Source organism: Rhinatrema bivittatum, chromosome 2 (genome assembly GCF_901001135.1).
Source record: "Rhinatrema bivittatum chromosome 2, aRhiBiv1.1, whole genome shotgun sequence".
Classification (NCBI taxonomy): Eukaryota; Metazoa; Chordata; class Amphibia; order Gymnophiona; family Rhinatrematidae; genus Rhinatrema; species Rhinatrema bivittatum.
Window position 1 is genome coordinate 771,443,545 of NC_042616.1, and position 19,080 is coordinate 771,462,624.

At 40.2% G+C, this 19,080-nt stretch overlaps 1 protein-coding gene across 4 annotated transcripts in view; it reads right to left on the reverse strand.

The window, feature by feature from the left end:
• Positions 1-19,080, reverse strand: part of FAM49B (family with sequence similarity 49 member B) — a 424,918-nt gene that overhangs the window by 76,749 nt on the left and 329,089 nt on the right. For all 4 annotated transcript variants that reach the window (XM_029592024.1, XM_029592027.1, XM_029592026.1 and 1 more), the window contains one exon: positions 882-1,003. In XM_029592024.1, the coding sequence (XP_029447884.1) occupies positions 882-1,003 (122 nt within the window). The remainder of the gene's footprint in view (positions 1-881; positions 1,004-19,080) is intronic.

The following is a 19,080-nucleotide window of genomic DNA, read 5'->3' on the forward strand; positions in this document are numbered from 1 at the left end:
TAGACAACCAAAGAATTTACAGGATCTGGAGGCTTTTTGCCAAGAGGAATGGGCAGCTTTACCCCGTGAGAAAATAAAGGGCCTCATTCACAACTATCACAAAAGACTGCAAGCCGCAACTGATGCAAAAATTGATGCACGATATTAAGAACTAAGCGTATGCAGACTTTTGAATAGGATCATTTTCTTGTTTCCCTTTTTGCTATGGTTTGTTTAGTGATTATGCTATTCTGCGATGCATAAAGTTTAATTTGAAACTTTAAAAACAGACATGTTTTGTCTGATCACTCATGTTTTCTTAAAATGTACACATCTTACAAATCCTGCCAGGGGTATGTAAACTTGTGAGCACAACAGTATGTGCAAACATTGGGTGTCTGATATCTACAAATATAACTCATGAATGTTCTTTACAGATATTCTGAAAAGCAGATCACATAGGTGTACCTCCAGAATAGATTTGGGAACTGTTTTATCTATTATAAGACAGTTTTATCTATTAGAAGGCAGTACCATCTTTACATCACTGGTTGCCTTTCTTTGTGTTTGAGTCAATGACAATATTAGTAAGTAGAAAATAACTACTAAAATTGATACTGTAAAAGGTAAGTAGATCTGGCTCCCAAATCGGATGGAGCTGGACATGTATACTGGCTTCACCATGATTAGCGGAACTAATGGTCATACTGTGCACACTGGACAAATGCAAAAAAAGAATCATGTAAGAAAGCACACCATGGTATCATAACATTAAACCTAAAACTAACCATATGTCCCAACTAAATAAATTATTGGAAATGGAGATAATGTATCAAGATTTTAACAATCTTTTAAGAACATGGGATATTTGCTAAACACCCCAAAAATACTAAATGGTTTACCTCTCGTATCTCATGGCCAGCACCTCTGTATGACTGTAAGTCATCCAAGATTCCTTCTGCATCTTTTAACACTACATTCACCTGATTATAAATCTCTTTTTCAGATTCTGTGGGTTGAGCATCTACATAGCAGGAAAGCACATGAAAGTTTAATTGCTTTACATTTTAATAAATAAAAGCAAAACAAGATAATTGAGAGGAAACAAGATTTCTGACAACCTGCAAGTCTAGGTGCGTTCTGTTTATTCCAATTATGGTCAATGAACATTTTCAGGGAAACACACAGCTTTTATTAATAAGCTCCATTATTGCTTGGCAGTAAAAGTAGAATATCCTACAATGAGTAGGTATAGTATACTTTTATCACTTATAGCTTATACTCCTTGCTTTTTCTCACATCCATTTGATTTCTGGTACCAGTTAAGCAGTGGTATTTGCCTCCATACCTCAAGGGCTACAAACAAGTCAGTTTTTCAGGATACTATGTCAAGTTGGCCATCACTCTGACAGCTGATTAATCCATTGGCGTGCTCATCATATAAGGTTATGCACCCATGTAACTGAAAGCCTTCTTAAAATATCCCTCATCTTACTTTTTCAAATCTGATTTATCAGATAAATTATAGATTAGTGGTTTTAATCTTTGGTGAGAAGACATTTTACATGCGATGCTAATGAAACTTGCAATCCTAAATAGAAGAGGTAAAAAAAATAAATCACTTTTCTTTCCATAGCCAACATATTGACAGTGAAATAGACTACCTAATATTTATTGCTGCTTCAGGTCATGAGTAATTTTAAATTGTTTTCATCAGGAGATTTTAATAATAAAATTATTTCTTCATTGCTTGCCATTTTGCATGGATATCAATAGTGAAAGTTAACATGTTAAGGACAATACCTTTGTAAACTAAAGTAGTATATATGTGCAGTCCAATAAATGCTTATCACTAGTGTTCCTGCTTCTTAGTTTTAAGATCAGAACTTGAGAAAACAGCAGAATGACTCACCAACAAATTATGATTGGTGAGTTGGTATGCCATTGCATAGAAAAAAAAACTGCTGGGTATTTTGAACTGCACAAGAAGAGCTGGGGAAACAGAGAAAAGAGGATACAGAATAAAAGATGGATATCAAGTTATAAAGCGAAAGCAAGTTTGCTTACCTGTTAACAGGGTACTCTGCAGACATCAGGCTGAATGAGCTGTTTGTGGCAGATGTCATTTGACAACGCTGACAGATTCAGCGCTCAAGAGCTCAGTAAAGACTTTATTGAGCATGTGCAGGAGTTCCCGTATATGCATGATGCTTCATAAGCCTCTCACTCTCTTCCAGAGCTTAAGGGGTTTTTGGTTTTTTTTTTAATTGCACAAAACTTTACAAACCTGATTTCGCTTTGTCATTATGGGTTAGTGTGTGTAGACTGAGAAAGAAAAAGGCTTATTATCCAGTTTAGAATAAGGCTGTAACAATATATGGAAGTGAAGGGGTCTGAATACTTTCTGAATGCACCGTATAAAGGGAGCTGGTTCATATGTCTTTGCCTTCTCTCTCCCTTTGTTTTAAAACTGGAAGAGACTGCAGAGGCTTTCAGTGAATTCCTAGCTCTTCTTTTGGCCATGAGCCCTCTGCATACCTGCACTGCTTGCTCAGTGGAGGTTGGTGTACCACAACATTTTTGTTAACATAGGTATGCCTTGGGCATAAAAAGGTTGGGAAATATTGCTTTAATTGAGCATGTGCCGAATGCCATACTGACATGCGGAAACTCCTTTAGTCTATAACTTAGCTTAAAGTTGGAGAAACCAACTCCAAGAGGAGATGGTGGGCAGATTTTGTGAGGACTCACATCCTGCTGTCCTTGGACAACACCTGTTTCAGGTAAGCAACTCTGTTTTCTCCACGTATAAACAGGGTGGCAATCCTCACACATGGGGAATCCCTAACTACAGGCTACCGTGAACAAAAAGGGGAAAACCCTGAAAGTGCCAATGGGCAAAAACGTTTTGCTGGCAACGAGCCATTTTTGTATCTATTTTAAACTGGCCCCTAGGAGGTGAATGGAGTTGAATTCTACACTTCAAAGAGATTCCTCAGGACACACTGGCCAAAACCACCATCGTGTTGGAAGTCCTTGTTTCTTTAGAACAGGAGCTGGTAATAGGCAGAGTACGAATGCTAGTAAATTAACTAACAATAGTGTGATGCGTATGTATGGAGAAAGCTCCATGTCATAGCCTTGCAGATCTCCTCTATGGAGGCTGATGTTAGGTGGGCTACTAATGCTGCCATGAGCCTTGGCATGACCCACCAAATTCAAGATCACCTGGGCATAAAAGGAGGAGCAATCTGCTAGTCAATTAGATATGGAACATTTGCAAACAGCAATTCCAGGCTTGGTGGGGGTCAAAAGAAGCAAAAAGCTTGGCTAACCTTCTAAGAGCTTCAATCCACTCTAGGAAGGCATCAAGGCTTTCTTGTAAGTCAAACTGCATAGTGCTTGTTCACCCTTTTGGACATGCCACCTGGGAAAGAATGCTGGATTAATGATTGGGTAAGGTGGAAGCCTGACCTTAGGCAGAAACCAAGGATACATGTGCATGCAGAAACATCCTATTGTGAAGAAACTTGGTATAAGATGAATAAGTCACTAGGATTTTGAGCTCACTAACTCTGCAAGCCAAAATGACCAACACCAAAAATACAATGTTCCAGGTCAGGTACTTCAACTTACGAGAGTCTAGAGGCTGAAAGGGAGCTTTCATAAGCTGTGAAAACTATGCTGAGGCCACATGACATTGAAGGTTTGATGGGAGGTTTCAACAAAGCAAACTTCACAATAATCTGACTACTAAGACTGTACAGAGATGGCTTTACCAATCACACTAAGGTGAACCCTGAGTTGGTGATAAGATCCCATCCACTGTACAATGAACTGTACAATGAACTCTCAAAGCTTAATGTACCTCTTCAAAATGCAACTCCACTACTAATTATAGCCTAATTTTAACCTAATTTTATTTTTTCTATAACTATTACGTTAACTTTTTATATAAATATTATCTTATATCGTTCCAATTTATTTTATGGTTTAATCTCAGTTTCTTGTAAAGCCTTGTTACACTACATTAATGTTCCATGTAAACCGATGTGATGTTCCCAACGAATGTCGGTCTATAAAAATGTTAAATAAATAAATAAATAAAATAAAGATAGGAGTTGGGAAAAAAAAAAGCAGTTTTTGAGCAGGAGAAAAGATCTATGATCTTTCTCATACTAAAAGGCTAACTTCTTTCATTCAGTCCATAGGACTTACTTGTGATCTGTTCCCTGGAAGCTAGAACTACCAAGACACATTTTCCCAAAGATCCAGTAGTTGGAAAACTATCCTCTCAATATCCGGATTCTGAGGGCCAGAGACCAGACAGAGGATGGGCCAATGGATTCTGATCTTGAGCCTTACCAATATTCTTACGGATATCTCCCTAAGCGGTGGGGGCCAAATCTGTCTTGGCCACAAAATCACTATGAGAATCATAGTCCCTTGGTCTCAGTTTCAGCAAGGATTTTTGAAAGAATGAAGACAACACAATAGCTTAATTAATGCAAAACACAGATATGATTTTCTGAAGGAACTTGGAGGGTTTGTAGTTTGCTGCCCATCTGTATTAAGATTCTCTTTTCTGACAGAAAATAAGAGAAAACTGAGCATAGCTAATGGCTTGCAGCTCTAATTGACTTGCAGATGACTCTCCTCTGACGATCACAATCACTGGATCTATGTTCCACCGGTATGCGTCCCTTTACCTGCTGCTGGAAGCATTGGTAGACAGTTATTTGGTGGGGTGGGAATTGTAACAAAGCCCCTACTTTTAGATCTTTGGATTCATCCACCAGTGAAGGGATGCTCTCATTCTGGAAGTTACAGAGATTTGGTGGTATAAAACGTTGAAAGAGCTGATCACACTGGCTTTGGAGACCTACTAAAGACCCCACATGTGCAGATGAGTCAGAGGCAACACATACACAATAGCTGACATGTAACCAAGAAGGACCAGGACAGACATTGCTAATATTTGGGTCTGTTGAACGAAGGTCCTTACTACATCCCATCAGCAATGCAGCCCTTTCGACAAGAAAAAATGCCTTTTCCTGAAAGGATTCTATCTAGGCTCCTCCTATGACCTGAAATCTTTGTGCCGAAACCAGACTTAGCAAATTTTACTAGGAAGCCCAGGAACTGGAGGAGCCATATGACCTTTGAGTGACCTCCAGAACTTCAGACAGATGGACGTATCACCAATCATCCATTCATGTATGGAAATATTCAGACTCTATTGCAGGAAGGATGCATGTAGTAATCTGGAATGTCCACCAAAGCTTATAAAGCAAGTCTTTAAATAGTGAGTATATCAGAGCTTTGAAACAATTTGAGAGTAAACACATGCTTACTCTCTGAAAAATTATTTCGAAGCTCTCAAATAAAGACTTGCTTTAAATGCTTTTGGTGGACATTCCAAATTGCTATTCTCATATTTTCTACATTACTGACCTTTGGTTGCATACTACTCCCTACTTTGGATTTCCTAAAATATTCAGATTGTCAATTAATCTGTACCACCACCATTGCAAGGCATTTTGTGAACACTCTTGGCATTGAGAGACCACTGTATTAATAGTATAATCTTTGATCATGAACCTGAAGAATTTCTGATGTGGGATGTATAGGAAAGTGTGCATACGCATCTTTCAGATTCAGCACACACAAACAATCTTTCTTTTGAATTAAAAATGGCGAATCATGTGGAATGAGTTCAACTTGAACTTCTCCCGGACCAGCAGTTTGTTCAGTCTTAAGTCCAGTGTAGGTCTCAATATACAATATAAAGTAACACGAATAGAATCCATGGCCACACCCCTGGGAAGGTACAGTTTTGACTGCCTTCTGGAAAAGCAACTATTCCAACTCCAGCCACAGTTGGGCAGACTGTGAAGGGTCGGAGTTGAAGACCGAAATTCAATGGCTTGGAGGAGAAGCAGCATAAGCTGGTAATCTGGAGCCATTATGGAAAGAGGGATTTATCCTTTCTCCCATACCACCAGAAGCAATGAGTCTCAGCCTCATCAAAAGTTAGTTCCTGGCTTAGGTTGCATCTGCTGCTGAGGGTTGGGCAGACAACTTAAAGTCTATCTAGATGTGAAAAAAAATGACAGGATGTCTTTGGAAGAATAGGTGCTTGTAAGAGATGTACTAGTAACAGATGGGGCTAGTTGTTCCCTTGCTGCAGCTGACAACTGTAGGGTGGATTGATGTTCCTTAAATCAGAGCCACCATCTTTAACTTTGTCAGTAAACAAGTTGTCCTTGATATAGAGATGATTATGCACATTCTTTCCGAGACCACAATCTCATTACTACTCAAATCTTTGGGCCCCTGTAGAGGAAACTGAAATCTTGGCCAGTATCAAAAGCTTCATGTACAGAATGGATAAGGTTCTTCTCACATTCCTCAACTGCTTGATGGAAGTGCTGGGTTGACGATTCCATCAAGGCTTTTAGCCTCTGACATTCATGCAAATACTGAACGATGTAGAGCTGATGAGTCACTATCTAGGCACTCAGCTTTGAGTCTGGGAAGACTTTCTTCCCAGACGCATGCAATGCCTTTGGAGCTTTCCTCGGGAGCAAGTTAGAGTGATCACCAGTGTGCTCAGCACATTTCAATGCTGATTCACCACAGAGTGGTGCTGTAATTGAATCACACCCTCGATCCCAAGGCAGACTGCACTCTATATTTTAAGTCCACCTTCCTGGCTACCAGAAGGCATGAGATGGGTATCTGCCACATCTTCATCTGAAGATCCTGGAGACTTGTGAACCGGCATAGTAGCTGAGTCAGCTGGAGGAACTGGAGAAGTCTAAGACATTAGTTCTTGGGTCCTTTTTACAGACACGATTGGCCAGAATCTTTCCCAGCTTATCCAAACTTTAGAAAAGCAGAGATCCTCTGGAGGAGAGATATGCTGAGAGAAGTCCAGAAGAGGGAACACAATGCCTTGATCCCACTGATTAGGAAGCTGGAGGTTGAGACCTCCATTTGTCCAGAGGGGAAATTTCCAGGATAAACCCAGATTGGACGAAGCTTACTTCTTTATTCTCCAAATCTTGAAGGAATTCCCCTGGGGTAGCAGAATCCATTACCTCATAGTGAGGACTTACTCCCAGTTTTGGAAGCTCTTGCTGCAAAGTCCATACCTCACTATGCGGGAAAATTTTTTCCATTTTTGACAAGAGGTTCAAATCTCCCTCTTCTGTCTTCAGAGCTCAAGGAGTGGAAAAAAATTCTTCAATAACTCTGATAACTGAGCTTCCACTGGTTCAGTGACTGAGCCACAGTGGGAGGAGAAACATCCTCTTCAGAGACCTAGATCAGTTCATCCTCATGCAGAGCTGCCAATAAAGCAAAAGAGGAACCCAGCACCATGGCAGCATCCATCACACAAGTTGCTTGCTCCGAGGTGCTCTATGCTGGCTACTTCAGAAATTCCTGTCGACTAGCATCCCATTTCAAAGATGGTGCCTGCTTCTTCATGCTATAGTAGGAGCTGCAAAGCTCTATGTCCAAACCAAAGCATTCTACATCACCATTTCCTGGTATTTCCATGCAGTGTCTTGAAGGTTGCCATGAGTTCTATGCCAACATGGACAGTGCCTTGGTCAGTCCCAGGTCTGGGAAAGACAGATGACTTGGCACCAGGGGTGTCTTCCAAGCCCTGATATCACCTGCTTCAGTACTGAGGGCAGCCATGCTCTGGTGGAGCCCTGAACCAATTTCACTTCCTTCTTTGGCGCCAGGAGGGGACTCCAATGCTACTTCTGCACATTTCTGATCTGAGAGATTGGCATAGGGGTGGCACCTTTCCTTTTATTTGATTTATATTTCACTTTTTGGCACTGCAAAGCGGATTACATTCAGATACTGTAAGCATTTTCTTATCCAATTAAACACAAAATACATATAAATACATATTACAAGTATTTAATGAAACCTGGTTCACATAATATACATTAAATACTCCTCAATCAAATTGCTAGAAGAATTTAACCTTTACCTGTATGAAAATATCATGTTAACATTTTTTTCTCTATATGTAAAAGTATATATTTGTAAGAGATAATAGTTTATCTTCATATCTATATTTGCCTTGTAGTATTTCCCTCTCCCCGGAGAGCTTACGATCTAGGTTTGCACCTGAAGCAATGATGGGTAAAGTGACTTGCGCAGGTCACAGGGAGCGGTAGTGAGATTTGAACCTTGGTTTTTCTGGTTCACAGCTCACTGCTCTAACCACTAAACTACTCCTCTACTCCCATCATTGCTGTATCGAGATAGGCCGCTTTCCACCTTGACTTCTTGAGCAGGGAGTCCGATGATGCTTCACTCCTCAAAGAGGGGATGGCTCTGCAGCTTGGCCTTGGATTGAAGTTTGGGTTTTTATTAACTGGCGCCTTTCTCAAGGCCTCCATTTTCCAGGAGTTAGTACTGCTGCTCCATGGGTGACATGCAAACACAGCCACAGTAATTTTAAGAGCCGTGGTCAGAGCGCCATCAGCTTCTCACCTCAATTTCTCACACTTGATTGTCTAATGATGTGTCATTCTTCGGTGAAGAGCAGCTCTGTAGTCTGGCCTTGCACAGAGGCTTGGAGATCTTACATGCTAGCCCCTCCCTTAGGTCCTCCATCTTCCAGACTCAGTACTATTGTGCCCTGAAGCACACAACCACAGCTGTACCATTTGGAGGAAAAGTGATCCAGGCCCAATATTGATGGCAGACAGTGTGTGTCCCTGTAATGAATATCCAGCACTCACAGATGTAGGCCTTGAAACCATTGACTTTAGGCTTTTTGTCCTTGGGTTTTTCCATCCTTTTCAGTCTTAATTTTTTTTTCTGTTTTTTCCTTATATAAAACTTAAAGTTCTGTCTATGGGACTGCAGAAAAAAATATTCAAGCAATGAAGCAGTTTGAGGTTCCAGAACCAAAAAACATAGAAAAATCTATGAAGAGATTGGGACACATCCTTGCAGTAGCTCAGCCAAAGAAATACTGAGGGGCTCACGAGGCAGCGTGTGTACACAGTTAACTCCTACACATGCTCAAAAAAGTCTTTCCTGAACTCAGAGCTGGGCTTTATGTCAGAGCCAGATAAAATCATCTACACCTAATGGTTAATTCAAGTTTGCTTGTCAAAGTAGAAATGACAACCAAACTGGCTATAGTACAGGTTATAAATGACATCTGCAGATATTCTCAATGCACCTGATTATTTGTTGCATGGTTTAGGACGTTTATCTAATCCATTTGTGTAAATTCCAGCTCAACTATGTAGTTTGGGAGCTTGGTCTTTGTATTAATTTTTTTTTAATTGTCAAATTAAAAAAACTGCCCTTTTTCTCTACATGTTTTTGTTAATTTTCTTAGAATTGTGAAATCATTTTAATTCTAAAAATACTAACATAACTAACAATCCCAATCAAAAATAACTCATGATACCGCACAGCAGAGGAGATTACATAGTAGGCAAAAACCACAGAAAAAAAACAAAGAAAGATCCCAATTATACAGAAACTTTCATTAGTTATATGGCACTTTATTACATTTCTTGGGTTTACTGTTGCCATTTTATTATCCTATCAAAACGATTTCACAGCAGGAAAATTAAAAATGTTTAATATACAAAGGAAACAGCCCATAAGGGTTACATAAATGTGTTTTTAAATTCCAACACATTACAGAGCTTAAAAAAAGTGATTAAATCATTCCTGGACTACTTTAATGCCATGTATGACTATCTCCCAAAGGGTCAAATTAAGACATTGCAGATGTTGCAGAATGTAGCTACTCATTTGATTCCAGGCTGTGAATGTAGAGAACTTATTTCGCCAGTACTGTTTCAATTACATTGGTTGCCTGTAACACAGAGGATTGATTTTAAACATTCAGCTTTAATTTTTAAAGTGCTAAGAGAAGGGGGACGTATTATTTAAGGGATCTGCTGCTGGCCTAAAGGCCTGGAAGGGTATTGGGTTCAGCTAACAAGCTGTTTTACTAGGGAAGCCCACTTTCAGAATATTCATAGGAGGGCTTTCTCTGTAGTCAGTCTACACTTTGGAATGCCTAGCCAATAAGTACATCTTCGGGAGAGGGGGACTATAAGATGTTTCAGAAATGACAAAGCTCATTTGTTTCAGCAGGCCTTTGGCTGGGGGGGGGGGGGGGGGGTCACATCCTGTTTTATTAAGAATTTATGTATTGCTATATGATTAAGTCTAAAGTTTGTTTTAAATGCAATTAAGTAAGGAATCCACATAGAACAGATTAGTCTGACTTAGGTAAAAGATTGATTAAATAATTTAATCTCACAATAAGGACCCAGTCCCAATGTGCATTTTGCTGTCACCTTTTGAGAGATACTGCCTACACTTCTCATTCATGCATGGATAAACCTACTGTCCAATCAGGACACCTTTGAAACTGACATTTTATTAAAACATTCATTTTATATCACTCCATTTTTACAGTAATTTGAAAAACTGAATATACCTCTTGCTATTTGTTCCAGGGTAGCACGCGCCCATGTATGCCCGCACGCACCTTTTTAAAATCTACCCCAATATTTCAAGACCACACAGGGCACATCTAAAAAAGGGGCCTAGATGGACACAAAAGCTCATGTGCAATATCCGGCCTAAATGGCATACTAAAAGCCTGCAATGCACGCCTTGTGCTGGCCTGCAGGCCAATGAAGTAAAGAAAATTTAAATAAAATCCTGCCTAGAAAAAAATACATGGGGGGGGAGAAAGTAGAGCAGTGATAAGAAGTAGAACAAAATAAAGTGGGTCACTTAGCTCACACACTAAATGCCCTTGGTGTCTAAAGAAACTGAGGGGAGCAGCACATGCATAGTAAAGACCTGTATGTCTTTCCAGAATGTGATGGAATAGTTGCCCATTTAGCCCAGCGTATGGGCACACAGCCTACTTTTGTGACTACCCGAACTGTTCATCTTCAGAAAACAAAAGTGTTCTGTAAATAAATATGAAAACTTTCAAAGTGAATGTACCTTTATGACTATTGTAATGCCAATGCTGATACGACAGAACAGTAGTTTTATGTGAACATTAACGGAAGTACAAGCAGCATTCCCTAAGCAAAGCAGCGACAGCAAAACAATCATTGCATCACTCCTCCGAGGTTGTTTGAATCATGTAATTTTGTATTTTAGCACTGAAACTCATTGGCATTCCTTTTGTGGAAAATACAGAGAGCCACATTCACATCCTATGGACCAGTGCCAATATTTTGCCTGCAGGGGATTTATAGACCAAAATAAAATGGCTAAACTGACCCATTAGCTTGGCTAGTTCAACTTTTTTCTGCATATAAATTTGTCCTATGCGGAAGAAACAGGCTGGAAACCAAATTGGTTTACTCTGCTAGAAATAAAACCAGTGTAAAAGCACATTAAAGTCTCATACTTCATTTTGGTTTTATCCTGAAAATCTGACTTATTAGTAGCACTGGAATGGGAAGAAAATACTACTGAAGTCTATTTTATTGCCTTTCTTTACTCAGCTGGTCATAAGAAACCAAATGAAAACAATTTACCACATTTTAAAGTTCAGACAACAGTTATGCATATAAAGTAGTAAAGTTTCTCTGCCATTTTTTCATACCGATTACTGGTGAATTTGAGTCTTTATCCAGGGAATTCTTCTCATGTAGTACCTCTTATTATAATTTGACAACACAAAATAAAAGGGAAATGCTAACATTATGCTTTTAAAAATCTTGGGTTTCAGTAAGTTCTGTTTAGTTGCAGTGTATCGATTATATGCACTAAGCTGGTGCATGAAAAACAGGTTTGGGAACAATCCCAAAGCAGCAATACTAGATCGGCTCTCAAAAATATCAATTGTCTCTTTTCTCTTAGTGTCATCTCTTTTATGAATTATCATCAGTCTTCTTTCACCAATATTTCTTGTTGAATTTCTCTCTCTTTTTAAAAATAAAACTGCTATACCATGCATTATATCAGGACCCCATTTTTTAAAAATTCTTTTTCCAAGTACAAGCCAATTACTCCTGCTAAATTTATGCTACTGTCTCACACTAGAATCCAGAATGGAGTTTCAATGAAGGTCAGCACTATAGTGTCTTGATTTGCTTTGATTCTTTAAGAAGGGGTGGCCAAGAAGGAAAACTTTCAAAAACTGTCATTATTAATAACTCCTCAGGATTAAACAAAACTTTCAACATTAAGAGAAATCTGAATTTAATTTGCCTACTAGATAAACTGCCAAAAGAAAAAACATTCTGCTAGTAATGCTGCTTCAAGATCCTAATAAAGCTAAAATCAATCAGTTTGGACCTTCATTATGTAAAGTCTTAATTCAAAGCAATGTCTTGATCCTGAACTGCCAATGTTAGAATTTGACAAAGACTTTAAAGAATATTTGATTCATTTTCCCAGCAGAGTTTACTATGTCATGTTGATTCACTATTTTATTGACTCAAAATGTTGAAGTCAGTAACAGTTCCCTTTAAAGTTAAACACAAATAGCTCATAAACACTGTGCTTACATAAAACCAGCATTCAAAAGTTTGGAAGCAAATTTAAAAGCAAGCAAAACAGATAGGAAATAAGCATGCCCATTCAAGTAGAAACAGCCCCTCTGAATGCTTGCTGCATAGATATGTCAAGTCCTTTTCATTTACCAAATTCAATACAAGCTCATGTTTTATAATAAAGCAAAACTGCTTACCTATAAGAAATGTTCGCAGGTGATAGCTGTGCAACAAGCCACATGCACATGATTACCTTATGATGGCACAGAGGACTTTGCAGAGCTTTCTAGGAAAGCCTTCCAGCCACACCACTGACTTAGCAAGGTTGGAAAAAAGTCAGAACAAGGCAGGAAGGCAGAGGCAGACTGCTCTTACGCTTCTGCAGCTGGGGCAGGCTCTCTATGCATTGCAAGAAAGACTGAATGGAAGGTCTGGCCATCATCTGCTTGTACAACTTGGATGGGGCCTTAAACTTAGGGTAACTTGTACTGCGTGACAGATACAACCCTAAGCACCTTGTTGGGCAGACTAAATGGGCTATTTTGCCATCATTTACTATGTAAGTTATGTTAGAGCAAAGAGCAGGAGGTTGGATTGTTTGGCTTATTGCCCTGCTATCAACAGAAAACACCAAATACAAATAAGTGATTTTGTTTTCTTTGACAAGCAGATGTAACAGAGCCAAACACATAGGATTCCCAAGCTAAGGGGTGTCTTCAAATAAAACAGCATACAATAAAATATTTGAATATTTGTCAGACTTCAATAAAGTACAGAAGATATAATTTTATTAAAAAAAAAGAAAAATCAAGGACAAGGGGTCATGATAGGAAGCAGGATGAAGGAATGCTAATAAGAAAATATTACTGAAATTGTTTGGGACAGCTATAGAAGGTGTAAGGACATGGATGGAGGATGTCCAAGTGTTTAAGCATGATAACTCGTAAGCTTAGTTGAGATCAAAGAAGAAGAAAACTAACTTAAAGAACAATATAAGGCAGGTAATAAAAAGCAGAGGTAATCAAATAGGGGGAAGCCTTGAATAATCCTGAAGGGGGCACACTGGATGCACAATTAAGGAAGGAAAAAAATGGCTGCACTGATGAGTCTGTGCTGTAGAGACACTGCAAACTCAGGGAGGGAGCTACCAGAACATAACATCGATGATAGCCTGACATAGCTTAGCCATGTCTCTCTCTTCGGTCCGGGCCAGGGAGAGAAGTTGCTTCTGCCGTGGCAGGCTGATGGTAGGGTGGGGGGTGCTAGGGGGAGCAGCTCACTCTGCAGCAGACCTGCACATGGGAGCAGCCGCTGTGGTGTTCCACAACCCAGGGAGATCCGTCACCCTCAGGCCTCAGTCCAGGAAGTGTCCCTGCTGCTGCCGGGTCCCTGTGTTGCCCAGCGAGGGAAAAAGAAGTGGTGAAGCAGATGAGAGGAATGGACATAGAAGCCAGAGAGAATGGGAAGGTGGAGAGAAGGTGGGGGTAGGAAGAACATGAAAAGAATAAAAAAACACACAGCAACACATGAGAAAAAGATGAGCAAATTAAGAATACAAAATGAAAAATTAGTAAAAACAGTAAATAAAAGTTGGACAGGATGAGATGGAGATTTTCTCAGCTCCTAAAAAAAAATAAAAATTGGCTGCCACTCGTTTTTGGAAAAATGTTCAGCCCTTACCATCGTAGTGTGTGACTTGAGTGTGTCTGTGGATCATCTGCCTTTGGTCTCAGTCTCTGTGTTTTATCTGTCTATGGCATGTCTCTGTTGGGGGTGGTTTGTTGGTTTTATTTTGCCGAGATGTGGTATATGTCTGTGTTTCTGTCTACATATTGGGTTTGCCTCTCTCTGTTTGGGGTATCCGTCTAGGTACGGGGTACTGACTCTATGTGGGTCTCTGTATTTCTGTCTGGGTGTCTGTTCTGCTCTCTGTCGGTCTGAGAGTGGGGAGTCTGTCTGGACATGAAATATCTGTTTTTCTCTCTCTCTGTTCCCATGCATGTGTGAGCTTACTCCTTTCAGCAACCTGAAGAAAAACAAAGTGTGTATACACACACATTTATATACACATACATTTATATACACATACCCATCTTGGGGGAGGGGCCTCAACCAACTGCATAAATGGAAGCAGGGCAATGGCTCAAAGTTTGCTCAAACCTGATCTAGGGGTACACCCAAGTCGCTGTCAAGATCTCTTCTCTTCTGGTTAGATATGTGGCCCTTTAGTGTTCTCAAGAGAAAACACCCAGTTACATTCCCACATAGTTTCCCAATGAAAGAGACAGGATCCCATTTCTCTCTGTCATGTTCTACCTGAACAAGCAATCAGGTTGCCTACCTGTAGAAATAGATATCAACAGAAAAGGTCCATATAGTACACTAAGTCTGTCTTATTTGTGCCTGCCTACTGCACTGTCACAACATTTTACTTAATGTGTGGTCAGATCCCTCCACTGTGCCTTTTTGACCATCCAAGAATGTTTGAATTCTGTCACTGTTTTGGCTCTTATCTCCACTGGAAATCTGTTCCAGGTATCCACTATCATCTCCCCAGTTTCCATCCATTCAGCTTCATGACCCTTCGTCCAAAAGATGTGCATTTTATGGAAAATGCTACATGCAGGTACTTTTTTGAAGCCAACAAGTTATTTGAATGTTTGTATATCTCTTTTCCCTTTTTTCTTCAGATATCTCTGCCTCTAGATATAGCTTAAAGTATACAGGCCATGCACCATTTTAGTGGCCAGTCTTTGAAGTGCCTCCACATTGTCAATGTCTTTGTAAAAAGTCATCTTTCATCTTATTTACTTTCTCTGGCATATCTACTCTAATACCAGTATTCCTATTATCTGCAAACAGATGCAGTTTCCCCTTCTAAGCCTTCCTCAATGTCACATATAAAGATATTAAAGAAGATTGGGACTAACATTGATCCTTGTGATACCATGATAGTCATGCATCCTTCACCAAAGTAGAAACCACAGACTATCACTCAGTCTTTTTGCCTACCCAACTTTTCACTCAGTTCAGTATTTTTCTTCCAATGCTCTCTCTCACCCATCTTCTATATGGAGCAGTGTCAAAGGCTTTATTAAAATCTACAGGCTTCCTGATTTGCTCCTTTGGTCACTTCATTAAAGATATCAAACTCATTTGTATGGCAAGATTTTCTGCTTATGTTGCGTATGATTCTGTATCCCACTAGTTTCAAGGTATTGCACTATTCTATACTTCAGTATTCATTCTATTTCCTTGCTCACCACTGATGTCAGCTAATGGATCTGTAGTTTTCTTACTCATTTTCACATCTGCTTTTCTCTAGTTTCTTGGAACATCTATTTTAAATGAATAAATTAAACAGAGCTGTGAAAGATCATCATTAACTCCTTCCATATTCTAGGATGCATCCCTTCAGATCCCAATCCTTGTTTACTTTCAATTGTGCCAATACCTTGAATACTACCACCTAAAAACTGGTATGGATTACCAATCTTTGCTCCTCAACTCATTTGGGGCAAGACTGAGTTTTTCATCTCCAGTTCCTGTTTCTGCGACAGTCCTTCATGAAAGGACCTCCATAGTCATGTCTGCTGTAGTAACTTTGGATAAAATATGGTCTGCCTTGGTTTCCTTAGGACAATTGATTTCCTCTGTGACAAAATCTTTTTCTGAAACTTATGCGAAGGGTCAGGCCCATGACTCTACCTTGAGGGAATATGATCAACGCTTGGGGAATTTGGAACAAAAGTTAGCCCAAATATCTTCAGTGCAAGTTGAACTATATTATATCATAGGCTACAAAATTTTTAAAATTCCACCAAGTAGCTCAATTTATACTTGCTTAAGTACTCTTGATATCTCCTTTATACTTCTTAAAAAAATCTACAAGAGATCTTAAAAGTTCCAGGAGAGGTTATTCCTCCTTATAGCAAGATTTACTTCTTGCCTACTGGGAGAATTTCAGGGGGCCAGGTTGAAGAGAAGGAAAATCGCTCTGACTCTGGCTTTATGGCTGAGACAGAGGCCGTTGTGGCTGGAATGATTGCTGCCTATAATTGGATTGATAGGGTGGATAGTAGCGGTATGGTCTGCGATAGTAATATCCCCTTTTATAATGGTTGAAGTAACTGCGTGAAGTGGAAGGCGTGTCCAAAGGTGTTGCTAAAGACTGGACTGCAATAGTTTGCTCCTTAAAGAAACAGTCTCTCTAAGCTTGATGGTGGTTAATACGAGAATTTAGCATGGAATACTGATAGATCTTTTCTGCAAAGTCATCCAAAATCTTGTAGTCTTTGCCAGGGGGCGTGTTAGAATATAGCCTGTTATTTTTCGCTCTTTTCATTGCCGATTCCACAACTATTGAGTTGTGAGGAATCTGTACATTTGAATAGTATGACGTTTTCTGCATTCTGTACTTTAAGTCCAACTTCCTTGATATTGGTGGAAGAAGGTATGGAGTATCCCAAGCTTTGCCCATGAGACCTTCCAAAATTTGATGTGGGTGTAGAGTAGTAGGCGCAGCTGGAACATCTAATATTTGCATAAGTTCCATTACCTCAGATCTCAGGTCTGGGAGTTTCTTAGTTTCGATATTAAGTGCTAAACCTAACTTCTCCAGGAACTTAGCATAAGTGAGATCTTCCTGCGGTGAAATGGGCTGGGGAAGATCTTGTGGAGGATCAGACGGAATGCCCGTTGAACTGCCCGGAGTTGATAATGGAGAAAGATCTAGGGAGATCGTGTGTACGGAAGATTCAGGGGACTTAGAGTGTCGTGGAGATGGTACCTCCCGAGGAGAGGGAGAGAATTGTGGTGATGCAGGACTTTGTGAATCTAATGGTAAAGGATTAGGTTCTAGTGGTAATCCTTGCATGAAGGAATGTAAGAGAGTGGCGATCTGAGACATTGTCTCATGCGCTGTCGGGCATTGAGGTTGGTTCGGTTGTTTGGTAGATTTTTTGGATCTTTTAACCGGTGTATTTGGCAGAGGTAAATGAGGTGACCTTGGTCTCTTATGAGGTTTTGTAGGAAGAGATACTATTTCTGGAGACGACTCCCAGCCCCCCTGCTTGGTCATCTACAATGATATCAGGCAATACTGATGAAGGGGAATGGTTACCCCCTGGTGAAGGTGTAATGTGCCTCCTAGCAGATTCTGATACAGGAGGTGCTGTAGAGTACGGTGTTAAATGTTTTGTTTTTGAAACTGATTTACGTGGCTTGTCCAGTGGTTTAGATATATCAGTTGTCTTCCTCAATTGATGAGGAGGCTTCTAATGTTTATGAGGCACTTGCTTCGTAGGGGCTCGAGATGCGTCATGATGCATCGTGGATGTTTTAGATGCGTCGTGGATAACAACGCTTTCGGTACTGCCAATGCATGCGTCGATTGTGTCGTACGATGTCCTGGAACTGGGAGGGATGCAGGTTTTAACAATGCATGTGTCGTGTGCGTCATATCCGGCGCTGCATTCGATGCATGATACATGGTCGCCGACGCAGTCTGACGCACGGCTTTCCGAAGCCGAGTGTGCATGTCGAGGAATCTCAGACCGAGGTTTTTGAACGCCCGATGAAGACTTGGTCGATCTTTTATCCGCTGGAGAGGGGGCATAGGAGTGCCTCAGCCTCTCCATTTTCTCAGCCCTCTTGTCTCCTTGCTCGTGGGGACATCCCCCCACAGTCCCTGCATGCGGCCTGACCATGGTCGGAACCGAGGCATAAATAATAGTAATTATGCCCATCGGTCACCGACATGATCTTACCTCAGGAGCAGTATTTAAATCCTGGGCTCTTCGATATCTTCTTTCTTCTTTTCTTCAATTTTTTTGAAAGATTTTAATTTTTCTGTCAGGGAGAGAGTAGCCACACGTCCGTGTAGAACTGCGGAAAACTAAAACTGAAGGTAAGCTCAAGGAGCGCAGGAACCCAAGGTCATGCACACTTCAAAGCTCTTTGAGCTATGAGAGTAAGCTCCGCCTTCGTGACATCACAGATGACGTCACCCCAGCATGCATGGCTAAATGCCTTGCTTATCGACAGAAAAAAGCAGAGCTATCCTACTGGTCACATTTGTCTTTATACAAGATTGGGGCAACATAATGTAGATCTACGTTTGTAATAGGCACACATTCTATGGACAAACGATCTGGATTTTTCCAGACCTTAGCATAACTGCTCAGGAAAGGAGAAAAAAATTTATTGCAACGTATCAGGTTATTCTCTCGGGGGTATGTCTTTTTTGTTACATTTTCCTTGTAAATGTTTGCTTAGAATAGATGGTGCAGTATATGGAAGATTTTGTTAGCCTTCCCAATTAAAGGCCTGATTTTAAAAACCTGGCGCACACGCCGAAATGGGCAAATACATGTGTGGCTCGGCCACACATGTGAAACTAACAAAAGGTATTGCCAAAAAAATGTTTCAAAAGAAAGCTCTTCACCATCAGCATAAAGAAATTTTATTGCTCACATAGAAAAAATTTTTGAAAGGAAACTGAGCCGCATCAGCAAGTCTTTTGATGACGCGTTCTGTGCAACCAAGCCGTCCAGTCTTCTCGATCATT